This window comes from Gouania willdenowi, chromosome 8 (genome assembly GCF_900634775.1).
Source record: "Gouania willdenowi chromosome 8, fGouWil2.1, whole genome shotgun sequence".
Taxonomy (NCBI): domain Eukaryota; kingdom Metazoa; phylum Chordata; class Actinopteri; order Blenniiformes; family Gobiesocidae; genus Gouania; species Gouania willdenowi.
Window position 1 is genome coordinate 14252867 of NC_041051.1, and position 20853 is coordinate 14273719.

The 20853-nt window shown below is 37.7% G+C and overlaps 1 protein-coding gene across 7 annotated transcripts in view; it reads left to right on the top strand.

Moving 5' to 3' along the window:
* cep112 (centrosomal protein 112) overlaps positions 1 to 16257 on the top strand; it is a 141962-nt gene extending 125705 nt beyond the window's left edge. For 5 of the 7 annotated variants that reach the window (XM_028455099.1, XM_028455103.1, XM_028455101.1 and 2 more), the window contains 3 exons: positions 3124 to 3225; positions 5913 to 5977; positions 6888 to 6992. In XM_028455099.1, coding sequence (XP_028310900.1) covers positions 3124 to 3225; positions 5913 to 5977; positions 6888 to 6891 — 171 coding nt within the window. In that variant the 3' untranslated portion in view covers positions 6892 to 6992. Of the gene's footprint in view, positions 1 to 3123; positions 3226 to 5912; positions 5978 to 6887; positions 6993 to 10148; positions 10276 to 16146 lie in introns of those variants that run through there. The other 2 variants (XR_003674630.1, XR_003674631.1) reach the window with 2 other exon arrangements.
* Positions 16258 to 20853: the final 4596 nt, after the last annotated feature.

Below are 20853 nucleotides of genomic sequence, written 5' to 3' on the forward strand. Positions count from 1 at the left end.
TTTAACTTTCAGTTGAGTCAGACATTTGAATTAATACTTTACCTGTCAATGTTTGCTTTACCTACATCTGTTAACCAAGCGTGGTTTCTACAAGAGAAGTGTTCTTATTAGGAAAGCAAAAGCTGCTGCTCCCGCCCACACACACACACTGCATGTTAAACTGTGGCTGATCGTCAGATCGAGGTACTTTGAAAGAGAGTGACTGCATTTGTTTTGAACTGCTACATGGGAACAATAGAAAAGAGTACACAGAGGATGTACAGTATAGACTGTGTGTACACACAAACACAATCTCTTAAAACCCCATCTAATCTAGCCTACAATCATACCTTCTTTGTTTATGCTCTTGTGCTCAATGTGAGCTGCAATAAAACACTCAACAAGGTTATAAACTAGCTTTTCAAAAATTGGTCCGTAAATAGAAAATCAGGCCTGGTATATGACTGAAGTGGGCATGTCCTCATGCTTTTTGTTATATGTTCAGTTAATTCGAGGTTCTAAACTTGCAATAGGAGTGGATGGATTTTTTTTATCCGACTCTCTCTGTCATGCCTGAGAAAGAATGGTGTGGGTGCGATGTTTTAGCCCCCCCCCTATACGTCTGCAGTGACCTGCAAAAGCTATCAACGTGTGATTTCAAAACATGTAAAACTGCAGCTCATGTAGTTTGTTCTTGGTCTACAGTGGGTAGCATCAGTCAAAAGTGGTTGAAACACTGAATTGCTGCGACAGGAGTGACAAAGGTCTTAAATACAGTATCCCATAAATAAAAACTGTGAAAACAACAGCACTCAGAGAGCTAAAGCCTCAGCCAAGCACCAAATATCCTCTTTGCCAGATATTGGTGCCAAGTTGGTTCCATGATCATTCACACTTTAAAGGCTTGGAAAAAATTTCGACCCCCATTAATAACGATACAGTAGGTCCAAATGTACAGGCACGTCCTTTTTTAAAAAAAAGTTGTAATGAAATGCATAATCCGGATCTGATTTGTATGAAACTCAGTGAGGTAATTGGAGAACCAACCTGTCATAACTGAAGATTGGTCAATTATTGACCAAGATGTGAGTTTTTTTAAATTTTGCCATTAATGACAGATTTTTCAAACAGATCCAGAAACAGTATGGTGCTCTGGGTCCTCTCCAAAATTTGAATGGAATCTTCCATGACATAAGATCCATTTTTGATAAAAGTTTTCTCAAAATTTGTTAAGTACTTTTGACATAATTCTTCTAGCAGACAAACAAACAAAATCTTGAACACAGGTGAAAACATTAGCTCCTTGGCAGAAGTATATAAGGCAAGGCAAGGCAAATGTATTTGTATAGCGCATTTCATACACAAGGCAATTCAGTGTTTTACCTGATCAAAAAGTGCAACAGAAAACATTCAACAGCTTAAAAATCAATAAGAACATTAAAATCAGCAGTAAAAATGATTAAGACAAAATGATGTTCAGTGCATTTCTGTTGATTCAAATAGATAAGCTACTGTTGACAAGTTTAAGGCAGCTCTGATAGATAGCGTCAAAATACACAGTGTTGTGAATGCGGTCATAATATTTTGGCTGTTTGGATGGACAGATACCAGTAAATACTAGTGAGTTTTGTTTTTTGTTTCTCTATATCTACCCTAGCAGTGTTTTGATGCAGTTTGGAGAAAGTAATATTGTCCCTTTTGTGCATCGACTCTTCTTTGGCTTTCCCTTTGTTGTTGTTAAAGAAGACGTTCATTTCATTTCTACTTTGATCAAAGACTGTATGTATGTATGTATGTACAGTATCAGGCTGCTGCACTGCTAAGAGTCTTGATGAGTGCCCATGGCCGCATTCGCTCTTTTAATGCGTGGTACAAAAAAAAAAAAAATGGAAAAGCTTCTAATTTAGGCAGAGTGATTTTGATTGCTGTGGTGACATGGACCAAGAGTGCAAAACTAAGGGACTTTGCTTTTGTAGACACTTATATTCAGAGTGGTTGGTAAGGGATGTGTTTACTTAACCGATGTTTATTGCTTTGGTTAGAGGTAGTGAAGTGTGTTTTGTCTTGGCTTGCCTCTCTGTTATGACTACAAAAGCTGCTAAAGATAGACAGACATTTGCTTTGATGATTTTCAAATCACGTACATTCAAATTAAACCTGTTTTTTTTTTTTTTTTTTTTTTTGCACTTGTTGCAAAACTCGGTGTTGAACCATCCCTGACACAGCACAGCAAGCCGATATTTACCTAAACTGGTGGAATCTCAACCCAGTGGTTGTATTCCAGCTTGTTGAAAATGAACTGGGAACAGTCAAAAGTTCCAGCAGACTAATCCACTGCACCCAGTGCCGAGACAAAGCGAGCTGCTTAACGTTGTGAGCATTTTTACCAAGAGTTGCTTTGAAGTGCTTCCCGAATCCCCTTTCATTGTGCCCAGGAAGATTAATTAGCCAAATCCAGAACAATCAGTTAAATCCTCAACAGGAAGATTATTTTCGACAAGCCAGTCTTCCTCCTTCCTCCCCCTCACCTTATTTACGCTATCTCCACTTCACAAGCCCAGACACACGGGAGCTTGGTTTTTAGGATATTCTTAATTCAGCTGGACTTTAGCTCTGCCAAAGCCGTTCTCGTCTAAAATGAACTGCTGATACTCTGCACTGGTTACTCTGAAATATATTCAAACTCTTCCATTTATCAAACGATGAATATTCATCTCAGAGACATACCCTAATGCTATAAACGCTTTCATAAAATCACTGTAACTGTGTGTATGCTTGCATTTATCAGTTTCTGCTAACTCAACTCTATGTTTATTTAACTTCTACTACCACATTTATATGTTTTGGGCCCAACAGAGACGTTATTTGTTGACGATGATGATATAAATGCATAGTGTCACATGCAGCCAGTAGAGGGCTTTGCATGTGAGTCCCGGCAGCCTGCAGACTTCCTGTGGAGATGTGAAGGAGCTGTAAAAAGGAAGGGAATACGCTGAGCTATGAATAACGAGGGAATACCCACAGTCTGTGTGTGCATTTGTGACTGTGTTCTGGATTTTAAAACTTTAATTTACTCAAACATAATTTTAAAAATCGGATTTTATTGTGATTTTTGAATTATTTTTTTTGTCTTTATTTTTGCAGGTGATAGTGTTGCATCAGGAGTATCAGGAACAAATCAAAGGTTTGATGCCGGCTGATGTCACGCAGGACCTGGAGGACACAATCACATCCCTGAAAGCTCAGGTAAGATTCAGAAAAAAGATGGATTACTAAATATTAGGGATGTCCCGATACAACTTTTTCATTTCCGATATGATACCGATATTGCAGCCTTGCGTATCGGCCGATACTAATATTGATTTGATATCAGCGAGAATCATACACTTTTTTTCTTGAATAATAAATAATAATGACTTATTCTGTAGTGTGGAATGTTAGAAAAGACTTGATCAAGTGATGTTCCTTAAACAGAGAACAATAATCAGCAACAGTATGAATGAGAAAAACTGACCCATTTATTATTAACCAATTGGTTACATGCATTTTAACCTTCAATATAATATCTACAGTATTCTACAATTGAATAAATTAAATAAAAAATGAATTAAAAAAAAAAAATAAGAAATTGGAAAATCCTGAAATTTGAATTCGATATCGGTCCAGTATTTTTGGGCTAATATCGGACTGATATCCGATATCAATATTGGATCGGGACACCCCTACTAAATATTACTAAATAACAAATGTGACATTTACAGGGTTTGTCCCTCCAAAGCGTTTAATGACGTGGGACCTAAGGCTGTGCAATTGATCAAAATTTGATAACGATTATGATTATTACACTCAACGATTACAAAAATAACATAATCAAGAAAAAACGATTATTTAAAAAAATTAAATCAAAATGAAAAACATATCTTTTTTTTGCAATTATACATATGTTTTATTTGCTAAATAAAACAAACTTCCACCATTTAGGATATCTACACAGAATAAAGCTTGCCACACATGAGAAAAAAACAATTATTAATACGAACTTTGAGTTGTTTAATGCACGTGCATACAAGCTCCTCCCCTCTCAATGCTAAAGCTAGCCTGCAGGCAAGGCCAACACAAGAAAAGTTGTTGCTAGTTTCCTTGAAACATGGCAGGAGAAATGCCACTTGGTAAACAAGCAAAGCAAGTCTTATTCTCTGATATGGGAACACTTTGGGTTTGATGATGAAGATCTAGAACAAAGACACATCACGTGCAAGAAGTGTTTAGTTTTGTGCAAAAGTCATCATACTTGATTTCAGTGTTTGAAGGATTTTTATTTAAAGAATATATTTGACATTGTTTTGTTAAAAAAAAATAAATAACATTTTGGTTGACAAATAATCATTTGAATAATCTGGATTATTATTTTTTCTATAATCGAGCAGCCCTAGTAGGACCTACAGATTGAACTAACCTCCCCCATTGTGGTTATTTGAATCCAAGCCATTATAAATCAATAATGTGATCATCACCTTTGCTTTTTAAACAATTGTGTAGAAAAATAACATGGCTGGTTGAATAGGATCATCGTGATCCACCTGCTTTTTCATGCTGTTCGTACAAAGGTATTTTGGGGTTTGTGTGAGGTGCATTCATTTTACATTGTTCCAAAACAAAAGTTACCCAGAGTTTCTGGGACTCTGGAGGCCTTTAACCACCTTTTGTGGGGATTTACGTACGAGTCTGTGGTGTGAAACGCTAGAACTGGAGCTGAGGTCTCCCCCACAGGGAGGAATGCACCCTCGGCTTCACTTCGGTCGTCCCACAACAATACCGACTCTTCTGCCAGGCTTCAGATGCGTGTAAATGTAGATGGAGTTTATTTTCACATCAGCCAAAGGCACTTCATAGATAAACATATACTTTAGAGCCAAAGAGAAACCAGTGCTGCCTCTTCTTGGGACGGCTTAAGCTAACCTTGAGCAGTATCCTCCCAACATCCCAGTGGACCTGAACCAGGGTTGGGTTCAATTACAATTATAATTTAACGCAAAACTGGGGAACCATGTTCCAGTTCTATGTACAGTTCTACACATATGTAGTTAGAAATTATTAAAATATATTTCATATCAAGCTTTCCCACATTTCACCATTTCAATAAACTGAAATTGAGGGGTTTACTGGCAGAAAAAAGGCTCAGATGTCCGCACCAAAAATATTAAAACCAATATTTTCATTGATTAGGAAACTTAACAAGGTCATCAATAGATAGGAAAGAAATAAGATGATAGATATTAGTATTTTACAGCTGATTTAGGACCTGTTATCATAAGAGATGCTCACACACGAGGAAGGTTAACTTTTATTAGGTTATTTAGGCTCAGTAATTGAGAACGTAATTGTAATAAAAAATATCTATAATTTAATTTTAATTGGGAAAAAATGCTGGTCACTGTAATCGTAATTGAAATGTAATTGAACAGTGATCGTTGAAAACGTAATTGTAACTGAAAAATGTCATTCTCTGTGATCTTTTGTCCTGACCATCAGCACCAGTGTCATGTACTGAGTTTACCTCGTACTGAGATTGTATATGCACAGGCAATACCGGAAAATGAATTTTTGCTAAAAAAATAAATAAATGATTTTTGTTTATTTTTGTTTTGAAAGTGAACGGACACAAGTTTTATTTGTTTATTGGATTGGGTTAGAGTTAGTGTTTGGGTGGGGTTAGGTTATGGTTATAATCTCAGTACAGAGGTAAACTCAGTACGTGACACCGGCTTCCCTGGCCCCACCCTACGACTCCAACCATGTTCATCTACATTTACCCACTTAATTAAACCACATCACCCAATAGCTCCACTAGCTCCATACCTTTAAACCTTCTCCACTCCATGCTCATCCCTTTTCACTGTTCCTCGTGTTAAAGTTCTATGTTTGTGTTCCAGGTCGACTTCCTTGAGAAACGAGCCTCTGTGCTGCAGGAAGAGCTGGATGCCTGTCGCAGCAGGAGGTCAGCACCACTGTTTACACTCAGGAGATGTGAGCCTGTGCACTGCTCCAAAACAAATGAGCTGAGCACATAGTGTATGTGTTCTTAAACACCACATATTTCATCAGACGTGTATATTTCCTACTCAAGTAGAAGTACTGTACTTGATTAAGATTGTACTCAAGTACAAGTAAGTCATACATAAAATACTCCAGTAACTCAATTAAATAGTACTCAAAGTAAAAGTTACGAGTTACTTTCACCCCCATGTTTATTTTTGATAATAAATTGGTTCTGTACAGTGCATACAGTAAACATCTCATGTATAAACCTAAAAAGGAAAAGACAAGATCTTGCACAATTGGAACTTGATTTATTTTTCACAAAAGCTTCTGTAAGAAATTTGTTTGAAAATTAAAAAAAAAAAGAATAAATAAAAACAATGATCAGGCTGTAGGTATAACTAAATGTATTAACTCTAAAACAGTGCCATGTGGGTAACAATATCATAGGTGGAAACCACAAGCTGAACTGAAGAAAGTGGATGGGTGTTGATCAGAAATAGCACCATGAAACAGAAATAAATATAATAATCACAAAAAATTATCATTTACTCAGTAACGGTTGAGTATGGAAATGTAATGAATTACTTTACTATATGAAAAACATACTTAAGTACAAGTAAAATGACTGATTTAGAAATATACTCAAAGAAGTACAAGTAAAAGCAACTCAATTACAGTAACGGGAGTACTTGTAATCCATTACTGTCACCTCTGCATTTCATCTGCATACAAAAGTATCCACACACACACACACACACACACACACACACACACACATACATAAAACAAACAAAGCTTGTTTATTACACTACATCTGAAAACTAGTGAGAGTCACAATGTAAATATAATCGTGTCTTTCTACACAGGTAACCACCAACAAGCTGCAGCCTCACCATGAAGGAAAAAGCCTACGATCAGATGTGAGCATTTTATACCGTTACATGCATTTCACTCACCTGTGGATGGGACCTATTTTTATTTTATTATTTTTAAGTGTTTATTTATTTCTTCCATTGTTCGGTCTGTTTCGATTCTATTTTTTTTAAGAATAATGTTCAATTAATTTTTGCCAATTTTGAATGATATTTTTTTTTATCCTTGTATATTGATTTTTAATTAAAAAAAACTTTTCTATCAGTTTCTATTGTTTTTTATTCTGCCTCATTCACAACATCATTTTAATCTTTACTGATAGATTTTTTTTTTTTTTTTTGGCTCCTCAAAAACATCAAAAACCTTGAATTTGATTTTCTCCCATCATTATACATTTTGTGGTTACTTTGAATCAGGGTTGGGGTCATTTGTAATTGTAATCGTGTAATTGATCATTAATTACAAGTGTGACCTTCTTTTAACAGCAATTGTATTTGAAAAAAAATCTGCTGCTGTTGTAATCAGTTCATTTGTAATTGAGATTCAAATAATTGACTTTGTATTTGTAATTGTCATGGAAATTCTTTAAAAACTGTCAGTGCCAAGGCATGAAAAAAAACGAGATTTTGTTTTTAGATAAGGCTCTCATAAGGCATAAAAAATGAAAGATTTCTTAACTTTCTTTCTCAGATAAGGTCATCATAACAACTTAAAAACGTGTTAAATATGATGAGAACACTTAAACTGGGGTGAAAATCCAGTAAACCATGACAAATGAGATTTTTTTTCTGAGATAAGGCTATCATAAAGCATAAAAATGTTTTATAGGTTTATTTATTTCAGACTCAAGAATTGTGAGTAATTAAATTTGAACTTTAGTAATTGAGAACATAATTGTAATTGAATTGCAGAGGAAAAATAATCATTGTAATTGGGGAAAAGGCCGGTCACCGTAATCATATTTGAGTTGTAACTGAACATGGATAATTGAAGACGTAATTGTAATTGAAAAATGTAATTGACCCAACCCTGCTTTGGATTGAGGTTTGCAGAGGTCGGATGTTTGAATCTTTGATCAAAAGTTACAATCTTGGGCCTGGATGGGTTTTCCTCTCTCTGACCCAGATGTTCACCATGTTCACCACATGGTTATCGTGTCTCATGTATGCATGAGCTTCATAATCCATCACCTTTCCAAATGCTTTTCGATTCCTAAATCAACACAGAAGCATTTGCTTTTATTTGCATTAAACTAGTTTTTCACCCATATTTCACTCATATCTCATGATTTTTTTTCACTGTCCCACTCTGCTGCCTTTAAATAAAACATGTTTCCTCTCACTGTATTTACTTTAAATTGAGGAAAATTTAATCCGAGCTCGTGAGAAACAATTAATGAAAGAAAGTATAGTAGGCTATATATGATAGAAATATGTAGAAGTGTAGAGGTTCCTGCTTCCCATTTTAATATTCTGATGTTGAGTTAAAGATATTTTGTGACTCACCTGTATCAGTTTTGAACATTTTCCATTATTTTTCTCATTCCAGACTCTTGTTTTCACCCGCGTAAAAAACACACAAAATTAAAGGTTGGGGGCGGTTCTAAACTCTTGTTCTGTGTATTTTAGAGTCCCTGTCGTAAAATAGAAGGTCACAGTGTCACACTGCATGTCTTGCTGCTTTTTTATTTATTTATTTACAGTATATATATTGATCTGTTCGATTACCGTCTTCACGTCACATCATGACCTAAAACAACCTCCAATGTGACGTCTTTTGTCCATTAAAACATTCAATTTGCTGTAGAATTGTGTTTGACTTTAATTGAAGTTAAAAACAAAGCAAGGTTTTTTTGCGTGGAGTTATTTGCATAGTACAACTTACAACAATTAAGTATACAAGGCATTATAGTGTAAATGTCAGCAATGGCATCTTTTATTTTTTTAGTGTGTTAACCTTGTGATGGGCTGTTGACTTCTCCAGGATGTTCTCGCCCTTTAGGCCTGTGTACTTTAGGATTAGCTCATGTGCTACATGAAGCAGGTATACATGATGACAGAGAGGGCGGGTCGCTTATTGTACCAGAAGGTGTTTTACGGGCTACACCCCAGGGGTGGTGCAGAGATTTTAACAGGGAGGGTGTTCTAAAGGGAGGGCAACCATCGACTTCCAATTTAGTTTGTTAAATTAATTTACTAAAACAATGATAAAGGTGTTATTAAGTCAGTGATACTCAACATGTGGCTTTTTGTTTTCATTTTAATTATTATTCCTCCAGAAAACCTTAAAATGAGGAAACTTTAACCCCTTTATCCCATTTTTGCCCCCTTTCCAAAAAATGTGACGACTTTGTTTTTTTTTTCAGATTGTGTCAGTTTTTGCAAGTTCTTTTTGACACTTTTATCCAATTTTTGTTGATTCATTCACCTTTTTTTTTTGCCACTTTTGATCCAAATAAGCTAACCTTTTCCCAATAAATAACACTTATTTCCTTGTTTCCCTACATTTTGCCTGTTTTTGTTCCAAATTTTTACCCTTTGTTGCTATTGTTTGCCACATTTTGCTCATTTAAACTACCTTTTACCATTACATCCCACCTGTTTCCTCTTTTTTGTCCATTTGTTTTACTCTTGACTGCGTATTTACCATTTAAGTCACCTTTCACTCTTTTCTTGTCACCTGTAACAATTTTTTTGTCACTTTACCTACACTTTACTCATCGCTGCATGTGAACTCTTTGTTTACCGTCTCGGAATAGCGTCTTTGTCAAATAGCTGGCTGTGATTGGCTTGATCACCATTCAATCAATCTAACTGGATCAATACGTTTTCAACAATGAATCTCTCTGTAAGAAGTGAGGGGGATTGATTTTTGTTTTTATGAAAGTGCGGGTGTCGCATCCCCCGCGAGTTAGACGTGCCTGGGCTACATCATCACTTTAAAACCTGTGCAGCCATTTCTTCACAAAATTATTTTATATTTTAAAATGTGAGCTCAAATATTCAGATTCAGCCCTGCCACTCTAAATGCAAGCACTAATCAGATAGTAAAGCTAGATACAACAGATAACAATCTTTCATTTAACTACCAAACCCCTTATTTTGCTCATTCCCATTAAATCAGAGCTCCAGACATTACCGCTGCTTAATCTGTGTTCTTATTCTGACAGAGTTTCACCTTAATTGATTGTCTGCTGCTGAAATTACCCTGATAATTGTGTTTGTGTAAATACAAGCCATAAATGTCATTTCCAGAGAGCCGTCATGGCCCCATTAAGGATCAAAGCCCTGGCTTCCTCTTCCTTATCTCCACATCAGACAGTGGCTGTTGAGTGTCAACAGTGAAGGCCAGGCAGCTCCAAAGGTTTCCGCTCATCACCCGTTGTGCCGGCGTTCACCTCTGGTGTCTGTGCACTACTTCACATTGGAAGTGCCAGGTTTCATTATCCAGTCAGAGGTCGTCTTGGTTTCATCGAATTCAACTTCTTGTAGGAAGTCCGAGAGGTTATCGGAGGATATTTATCTCAGGATTAACTGGAGTTTATAATCTGACATAGATTATCATCTCCTACACACGTCTGACATGTATTGGCAGTCGTCACCAGGGTTGTGTTCATTTATAATTGTAATTGGTAATTAATTACAATTATGACAGAATTATGATTGAAATCATAATTGACAAAAATCTGTTGTTATAGAGTTCAGGTAATCAACTTTGTAATTGTAATTGACATGAACTATTTAATTAAACGCAAAAGTGTGGAATCATGTGACAGTTGTATGGCTTACACATAGGCCTACGTAGTAAACTATTACTCAAATATGTTTCGGTAACACTTTACTTAAAGCTTTATACATAAGGCTGACATTATCTGTCATTAGCATGAATAAGGTGTCATGAAGGCTGTCATTAAAGCTGCTATCTGGAGTTTCTGAGAAACATCTCAATGTCCCGCCCTCAACAGCTCCACTTCCTCCCACTGCCTCTGCAATCTACCAGAAGCCACGCCTCTACTTTTCTGCACGCATGTCGCGGAACATAACAAGGTTGCATAGGGTCGCATTGATATAGATCTATGGGTCAGGTAAGAGCCAAAATCATATTTACATGTTTGCTGTTGTGACGCGCTGCCTTGTTTCCGTGCACAGTTCTACATTCACTTTGATTGACAGTCTCGAAAACAGGAAGTTGAAGCCTATTGGCTGTGCGCAGTCGGCGATCGTTTCCATTTGTATAGGGGTCTATAGGACGAAGGAGGGACTTATATATACATTAATAAATATGAATGACCACCAGCAGTACACAATAGTAAAAGACTAGTTAGGTCGAGTCCAGTGGTCCGTTGGTTGTTGGTTTCAGGATTTTTTCCGACGTTTTTCTTCTCTCTTTGTGCGATTGGCTTACGGCACGTGAACATCCACAGGTACAGTAGGTGAATATAAAACTGGACTGTAAGAGAAAAAAAACTACAGGATTCAGTTTAATATTGGCAAATTTTTTGAGTGTTGATTAATTTGTCATTAATATTTAACTTCACCACTAATATCATCAGTAATTATCTAAACTGTTAATTATAGAAGCTGATTCGTAGATATTTGAAGAACACACACACACATACAGAGATTCCTTGCTTTTATAAAGCGATGGGTCAAAACTAACCCGTTATTATAAGAGACGCTAACAGGGATAACATGGGCTTAGTTAATAAAGGCTCAGTAATGGTGATTAATTGTAATTGAACTTTAGTAATTGATTTTAGGGGGCAAATAATAATTGTAATTAGAAAAAATGCTGGTTAACGTAATTGTCAATGAATAATTGGAGACAAAATTGTCATTTAAAAGTGTAATTGAGCCCAACTCTGTCGTCAGTCTGCTCGCCTGTGATTGGCCTCTGGGTTTGACAGCGTCATCACATGTTTGGTGATGTCAGTGTGTGCGTGCTGGTTAGGGGTTAGGTGCATGGATTCAGACCAGGGGTCCCAGCATTGGACCATGTGAGGGGCCCTCAGGAGCTTTAGTATTAAATGTTTATTTTCACTGAAACATTGGGACAAATGTTTGTAGGTGCTACAGATTTGATGTATGGACAGTGATGTGTTGTCAATATGATATATATATATAAAAAATATTTTTAAAAATGCAAGGTTAATTTTTGTAAAATATGAAATAATTGTCACCTTTTGCAAATGTTACACGTTATATGATCAGTTAAAAATATTTTTGTTAATAGCTGGTAAAATATGAAGATGATAATTTTCTATGAAATGTAATGAAAATGAAATTATTTCATAAATTAGGAAAGATAAAGTGGTGCATTTCTTATTTTTTTTAAGTTACTGCTTGTCTACCTTACAATCATACCCTCTAACTCAAGTGAAACCATGAACATTTGGTATTTATGAAGAGCTGTTCTAACTGGTGGCCCCCTATTGAGTACCTATGAATTATAGCTCACTGCTTTAGACCCTCAGAAGTGGCTGTTTGCTGTACTCAGCCCTCCATGTTTATTCCATCATATGATTTATCATTGTCTTTTCTTCATGTAGCCAACCCCCACCTCACCCTGTCACTCAAACTCACAGCAGTGAAGTGATGAGATGTGGTTCAGAGTCCATAATGTTAAAGCCCGGCAGGTTGTGTTTCTTTCATAGGAACGTAAAAGTTCTGTCAAAGCTGACAGAAGTCAGTGCTCGAGGTTTAAAGTTTGTTGATTCTTCTTTGTATCGCTCTATGCCCTCCTACCTAGAATAATAAAAACACAGCCGTGACATCTCCGGCAATGTACAGAAAGTTGAAAATGTGTTTTTTTTTTTTTTTTTTTGTTTGTTTCTGGGTCACACAAACTTTGGCACTGTTTCCTCTGTCTGTGTGCTTTGATGGTGCGGCTTGTGTCTTAAGGCGTGAGCGTCAGTGAGCAGCAGGATGGCATGGAGGAGCTGTCAGCTTTGATGACCTTTAAGGCTATAAAGCAAAGCTCTGTGCTCACTCAGCGTGTCCAAACACCCACAATGCACTTTCCTGTTTTACAACTTTACACCTCCATGATGACATAACTGACACACCGCTCAGTCCTCATTGTGTTGAAACACACACACACAGACTTTTTTCTCTCTTATTGTCCTGCTTATTATCATTATTATTTATTAATTCATTTTTGCTAAATAAATTTGTCACCTTTTTTCTGCATCCTGCATGTTTGTTTAGGTGTATTGCTATCACCATGTAGCATAAAGCACTATTGCTGTTATTACACTAACTAACTACACTTTTGTTTTGTTTTGTTTTTTTACAGTTTCAATTATGTACATAAGTGCTGCTTCCTTACTGTGGCACTATTAAAGAATACCACATTTATGTTTTTGCACACCTCAACTTTAATTTATTAATTAATTAATCAATTTGTATTTTTTTTTTGCCACAAACACAAAGACAGAGACAATTACAGAAAAATGCTGACTGGTTACAATAGACAGTATCTAGAAATCTTATACATTATAATAAAGAAAGTGTGTGTGCGTGTTTGTGTGATAATATAATAATTATAATAATGGTATTTAGGTCTTAGGGGTGAGGGGAGGAGACAACAAGTTAATAATAGACCAATATGTGGCTATATATATATATATATATATATATATATATATATATATATATATATATATATATATATATATATTTATATATTAGAGGTGTCCCGTTCCGACATTGCTATCTGATATCGATTTGATATCAGCCAGAAAATGAATATCGGATATTATCGGACTGCATCTAAAATCACCAATATAAGCTTTCCGATAAATTGTTCCGCTCCAGCACTTCTATCCATAGGTGACTGTGTTTCACACTCCAACAAAATAACCCTTGTTGCTGACTATTGTTCTCTGTTTGAGTAACATCACTTGATCAAGCCTTTTCTAACATTCCATACTACAAAACAAGTAATAAAAGTATGTATGATTTGTGCTGATATTGTATCGGATCAACATCGATATCGGCCGATACGCAAGGCTGCAATAACGGCATATTATCGGAAGTGAAAAAGTTGTATTGGGACATCCCTAATATATATATCTATATATAGATATATAGATATACTGTATATAAACTGAAAGAAGAGAGGGAAAAAAGAAAAAAAACTGACTGTAAAACTAGGCCAACTTCACTGTTGTTTAGCATATTTACACATTTTTTAAATAAAGGTTTTCCTATACAAGTATTAAGAGTTTTATAACTTTTGGTATGAACCAAAAACATCCATGGATGTAAAGTATGTTAATGTTGTGAAAACGTAAAGTAAATACTTTCAGGTTGTTTAAAGCCGTGCTTGTCATCACACACGGAGGTGTTTGGTGTAAAAGTGATGAATTCTAAATAAACCAACAATAGTTTTGCTGTCAATGTTTGTCAGTATGTATAGTGGCTGAATGAAACTCCTCCATGTCAGTATGTGGAAATAAAATATCTTAGGAATACAGTTGTTCAAGTTTCTACCCAATGGAACTGTTGACGTCGTTTTTGTGGCTTGAATCTGTTTAGAATTAATGTTTAAAGCACCTTAAACATCTATATTAACATATGTCTATGCCTGTTCAGAATACAGGCAAATGCTGCCCTGTATCCGATCTGTTAAAGACAGTTTGAGCAGTTCAAATCTGAATTTTTCAAATCCGACCCAGACCACTTTCATAATATAACCTGCTACGTAGTATCTTTTATTTTGCAATGCTTTACAACATTGAAATACAATGAACGTCACAAACATGTGTCCCAGGAGGATCTTCAGGGAAAAAACGAACAGCCATGGTTGAGGACGGAGAGTGAGGTCTTAGAATGAATAAATATTTATATATTGTACATATTTTCTATGCCGAAACCAGATGCCTCCATATTTACCTCTGTGACCGTAACATAAAGAATTACGGCCATAAGCACCAGGAAAACTGTGAGCACCTGCAAATATTGTTGAGTTTCATTTACACAATGATTCATATTTTCTCTGTCATTTTTACTTTCTGCTGTGAGCCAAATTAGATGCTCCAAAGGGCCGGATTTGGCTCCCGAGCCTGGAGTTTGACACGTGTGCTTTAATGATTCTGCATGTGATTCTGGACAACTGAATAAAAAAAACTAACTCTTGGATTTATTTAACATCTGTAAAAGAAAGACAAAGTTCAGCTTTGTCAAAGCCATTTCCCAACCATGGAATGGTCCATCCTTGTCTGAGTGTTTCTGGTTACCATCACACTCGTTCTGTTAATATGTCACATTGAAGGAAGAGGAAGCTGGAAAGTAGATAAAACCTGATGAATGGATGAGCAACTTAATCAGCACACATCAGTTGGGGGACCCCTGGCCTCCTAACTCAGGAAGAAGGCAGACGGGGTTAAAGTGATGGATCATGGATAAATGAGGGGGTGCAGGCAGGGCTCAGGTTAAGACTGATTCAGAGACCGATCGCTGTCATGTCAAGCATGGCAGAACTGGGACGTCTGGCCTGTGAAGTGTCTGCATGGTGCAGCAGAGGAAATGAAAGTCATTACTTTCAGTGTGGAGTGAGCTTTATGGCCCAAACTGGATTAGACAGTGCATCCAACATTGTTTCTATACATTGGTAGACTTAAAAGTCAAGCGCAAAATGGGATTAAACGAGTGGGAGGGGGAAAGCAATAAATAACCTTCAATCCCCTTCCTCTTTTTTTGCTTTTCCACTCTTTCAATTCTTCTGTTTTCCTTCCTACCTCCTCTTTATCACATCTAGTTCTTCTTTCTCTTTTTTCCCCCTCATCTGCCCACTGTGTTCTGAAATACTGTTTATATCTATACAATACTCTACATTTCACACACTGGGTTTTATTATATAAATGCACAGGTAGCTGCAGACTGCACTCATTGTTTACATTTTCTGTTAAAATTTCAAAGAAAATATCCTTCTAGGGTCAATTGGTGCTTGAATTCTATCTTCAGTCCCCTCAAACTGAACCCTTTCAATCCCCCCCTCACACCCCCATTTCTCCACCATCATCCTCTTTCAAAGCAGCCCCATAAAAAAGCAATGAATTGTTGCCCTTCCTTAACTTTTAAGGTTATTGTGCACCATGTCCAACTTCAAAGCCTGTCTTAACTCCACACTTTAATTGCATCGTCCTCAGCTTGCTGCATGCCATGCCATTCTGCTGACAACAGCACTTCTACCTCTTTTCTCCTTTGTCCACCTCCTCTCGTCAGTGTTTGGTCCTCACTTGTGTTGCAGGTTGACCTTGTGCACCAGCACCAGCACCTCTGCAGCTCCTCTCATCAACTCCTTGCTCCCTTCAGAGACCATTGTCCCCCTGTTGTCACCTGCTTTGAAGAGGCAGCTTCCATTTCCTCTCGCTGCAGAGGATTGTCCCCCCGAGGTGTGTACACACCAAACAAAGTTGAAACAGTAACCCCCTGTCCTACATTGGCTGGCTCACACTCTTTATCTGCCTTCTCTCCTTCTGTGCAAGCTAACTTCCTCCTCATGGCCCTGGTTGATAATTGCCATAAGCTTCCCTCTTGGTTTCATTTTCCATTGTCCTCCCCCAAATTCTTGGCTCCGGCTTCAGATAAAGGGATGAGTACTTCAAAGGGGTCTTGCAAAAGAGTTTAACCCCGAGCCGAAAGAAACAGCACACAATACTGTAATTGAGAGCAGTTACTGATCACAGAGCAGAAGACAGCAGTGACGGATGCACAAGCGCACTCCGAGTGTTTACGGCCACAACTAAGGAGGACAGTTACCATTACAACAGGCCAAGGATACTCAGGAAACCTCATAATCCAGCCGTAAAAACCTCTCCATCCACTGAACTTTTAAAAGGTTGTTTTTCATCAAATATGACTACAGATAACATCAGACACCAAGCCTTTTTGTTTGAGGTGCACATGGGGGGGGGAAACGTAAATGGATGATTAGGCTTATGAGTGATTTATGTGTTTTATTTATAGTGTACTTTGTAGTCAGTCTGAATTTGACCTGTGCTGTAATATTATCTGCCTATTAAAAGAGACAGTTACATCCCAGAGCCTCCCCCCTAAACCTCTCCTAAAGGTCTTTTTATAGGCCCAGGACCCAAGGACAACCTGACAACCCTTGCCCAGGCCAGTTTTAGAGTTGGGGTCAACTCCTGTAGACCAGCAGCAGGCCAGAACCAGCCTATCTGGAAACCTCTTGTATGGGTTAGAGGGGGTGACAAGACAGGACGCGAGGGTCTTTCTGGCCCCAGGTACAGGCAGGGGGTCCTGACCATCACCATGGTGATGGTTTCCACTCGGTGTGTTCACTGTCAGAGGTCAACCTTAGCCCTCCAAAGTTAACAAAGGGTGACATTGTAAGGGGAGGAATCTGTATATTAGCCAGATGACCTCTGCACTGAGAGAGAGACCCCGGACCAAGTCATTGGAGCTTTTATGAGATAAGAAGTTGTGTTTGTGCGGAAGAGTTTTTGTCTAACTACTCATCAATATCCCGCAACAGAAGTCAACACTGATATTAAAGGTGCAGGAGAAGAACATTGATCTAGTGTAGGCCTTGTAGATCAGTAAATCAAACATTATTTGCTTGAAAAAAATATGTAAAAGGTTGAAATGGCCTTTTGAAAGCTTGTTGTGATCTCTGTAAACACTATTAATTGACATTATCAGAATAGTTGTGGTATTGCATTGTGGGATGTGGAGTCCCGTAGATGTGTTTCTTCTTCATTCATGTGATTTTTTTGTGTTTGCCCCCCAAAACACTGCCAGAATGACTTCCCAGCACATTGCTGGTGTTTTCAATGAAGAATGTTTATTTTAGGGCTTACACGGAAAGAGCCCAATACAACTGATCTTGATTGAATGTCTCGCAGAGTGAGGTGATATCACAGGGAATACCGGGAGAAAACTAGAACAAACTATCGTTGTCCTCCATGTCTGGCAAAAAAACTCAAGATGGAACACTTTACGACTAAATTAATAAACACCATTAGATTATTACCACAACTGTGTGTTGATCATACAGAGCACACAGGCAGTGTTCCCCGAACTTGTTGCATTGGACGGAAATCCAAAACGTGTGCAGCTCCAATGAGCTAAGCTAACTCGGCTAGCTTACTCTGTACTGCAACAACACACTCCTCTAAAACAGAGGGGGAAAAATAGGCAGTGGTTATCCGTACGGTCGCCGTATCAATATATTGACATTCTATCCGTGCGCAGCACCCCAATTTGACAGTTTAGGTCACATGAACGGTCAGCCATTGGTCAGTTTAGGTCATGTGACTAAGACTAAACCTTACCCTAAACTTTACCCTAACACTAACCCTAAAAATTGTTGCGATATTGGGTAATAACCTAACCCTAAGACGCTACGTACGTGTACTTCGGCAACCGTACCCATAGCACCGGGGGTTGTCCGAACGGCAACTGTACAAATACACACTTTCAAAAAAAAATACTCACCGCAACAACGCAAGTGATCAGTTCTCAAACAATCCTCGGGATAAAAAAAAAATACACAAAAGATGTAAAAGGGAAGCATTAAAAGTCAATTTCTTTCAAACATGTATCTAATTTTTCACGTGATTACGTGGTGTCCTCGTAGTCTTCGCTTTCTTACACCTTTAAAGTAATTTCATGAAGTGTGGTCACAGACGGGTAAAAATCCTGAAATAAAAACTCACCTGATAAAAATATTAATAAAAGAACCATATAATTCTATGATTTAGCTTTTTGCAAAAAAAACAAAAGAAATAACCACCATTGGAATTTCTCTTTCCTTAAATACAACAGGGACTCTCGGGTGTGCACAGGTTATTTCATCAGCCGCACCTATTTAATACAGGCGATTGGCTCGGACGCTTCCGTCTTTAACTAAGGACCACTGTAGCTCTTTAACTGCCTCTGATGCTGCCTGTGTGCAATGCATCCGTATGCTTACGTAACCGTGATAACCGTCCACGTATTTAAGCTCCGAGGAGTGCGGACAGTCCGGATTCCGCTGTTCGTGAAGGCTCAAACATACCGTGGCCTGGAAGGCACCGCCCCGCTCCCAACTCGCCGCTTACCGGGGCTGTGAACATGGTTACCTCGCTGTTGACCACCAGCTCCTTTTCTTACAGCTGCACATTTGTCTCAGCACTTACAGTCCCTGGCTTTAATAATTCATTGTGATCTTTTATCCATCCACATTTTACTTAAAAACCCAAATTCCACAAGTGTTATGAGAGCTGATGTTCTAGGTTTTATGTTTTCAAAGCTGCTTTGATTGTGCACAGCAAAATGTTTAGTTTCTTGTGGGATTTATGCTGCTCAATTAAGTTTTTACTGAATAAGCTTTTATTTATTCAGATTGAATTAGCTGAACAGGCTAATATTTTAGTTATTTATTTATTTATTTATTTTGTAATATGATTACTGTTGGTGATTTGATATAAAAAAGACAATAGTGATACATTTGTTTGGTTACTTTAATGAATGGATACAGACACATGTACCTTGTTTAAAAGTATGAAATAGCCACAAAGTGAGGAAGAGAAAAAAAGATGCATAAAAAATTGTGATAATTGTTCATTAATGGAATTGTAGCACCCTGAATCAAATCGAATCGAACCGTGAAGTCCCTTAGATGGCACATCCCTAAAAGCAAGGCAGTAACAAAGATTTTAAAAAAAACAATGTTTGCTTTACTTCACTCATTTTGGCCCTCAAGGAGTTATGCATTTCAGAATGTTTTGCGCCAGTAGCGCTCGCTCGTACGCCACACCCCCTATGCTGTGAAAAACTCCTGGTGAGAACCCTGGATATATAGTATACTATACTTCAAAAAAACAGGTTCTCAATGTTGAAGCACAACAAATCTCAGTGCATCGCAGATGTAGGATCCACAATGTGCAGAAAAAACACCATTTTTTCTGACATTCCAGCTATATTCCAACTATACTACTGTTGTTGGCATATACTACTACTGAGGCGTGTCTTAATTGCCCATTAGTTTTGCCAAGAGAAAGAAAGACTTTTCATATTGGTAATTACCAGGAGAGCTCTATGTGTCTGACTGCATTGTGTTGTATCCCAAACTCTTGTCAGTGTTTGTGGGTTCATGTTTGGTCAATTCCATACTCCCCACATTGGGGAAACCATTTTTTAGAGATGGCATCAATGCTGTGCAGCATTGCACACAGGGATTATAGAGAGTTGGTTGTGAAAGTCATTGAGTGACATCTGTAGAGATGGGACATTCACCTGGTAGAGCACTAATGGGATGAACTGTCCGTGTTAAATAACTGAGTGCCTTGAATGATCTGCTGTGTATGCATGTGCTCTTGTAACCACTGGTGGGCGCTGTGGAGTGTGACTGCACAGATTCATTTTTCTATTGCACTCCTATTTGGGTGAATGTATGTTACAGATGTGCTGTGCACGTGTATGATTCCTGCACAAAGAACATAGCAGTTGCACTGTTTCTTCCAATAACACTCTTATGTCATTTTTATATGGCAGCTCCTCTAAAAAAAAAAAAAAAAAAGGCAGATTATTTGTATGTAAGGCTTGATACATGCCGGTGCATGCATTGTGCATCCTGGGGACTCCTGGGTTAATCTATAAAACTATGCGGGTGCAGAAAGGAAAGAGTCGCTGCTTCTTTTAAAGTTGATGTAGCAACAGAGGGATTGTAGCGCTAATGCCATTGGGGCGGCAGATCAGTTACTTCTGACGCTCCAAAGCCTCAGGGAGTTGGCTTAAGATTGCCTGTCTTTGATAAGGTCCTCACGTTGTAGCTGCAACTTCTTAGTCTGGTAAAAAAACAGTGAAAAGCTTGTAAAGGGGGAAAAAAATACATATAAATACTGAGCTTTACAATAAATGTTACCCTATCTGTGTGTGGCTTGTGTGGGAAATCCCGCTGCTTGTATTTATATATTTTTCCCTGCGTCTTCAGTGCGCATTTGTTTTTATG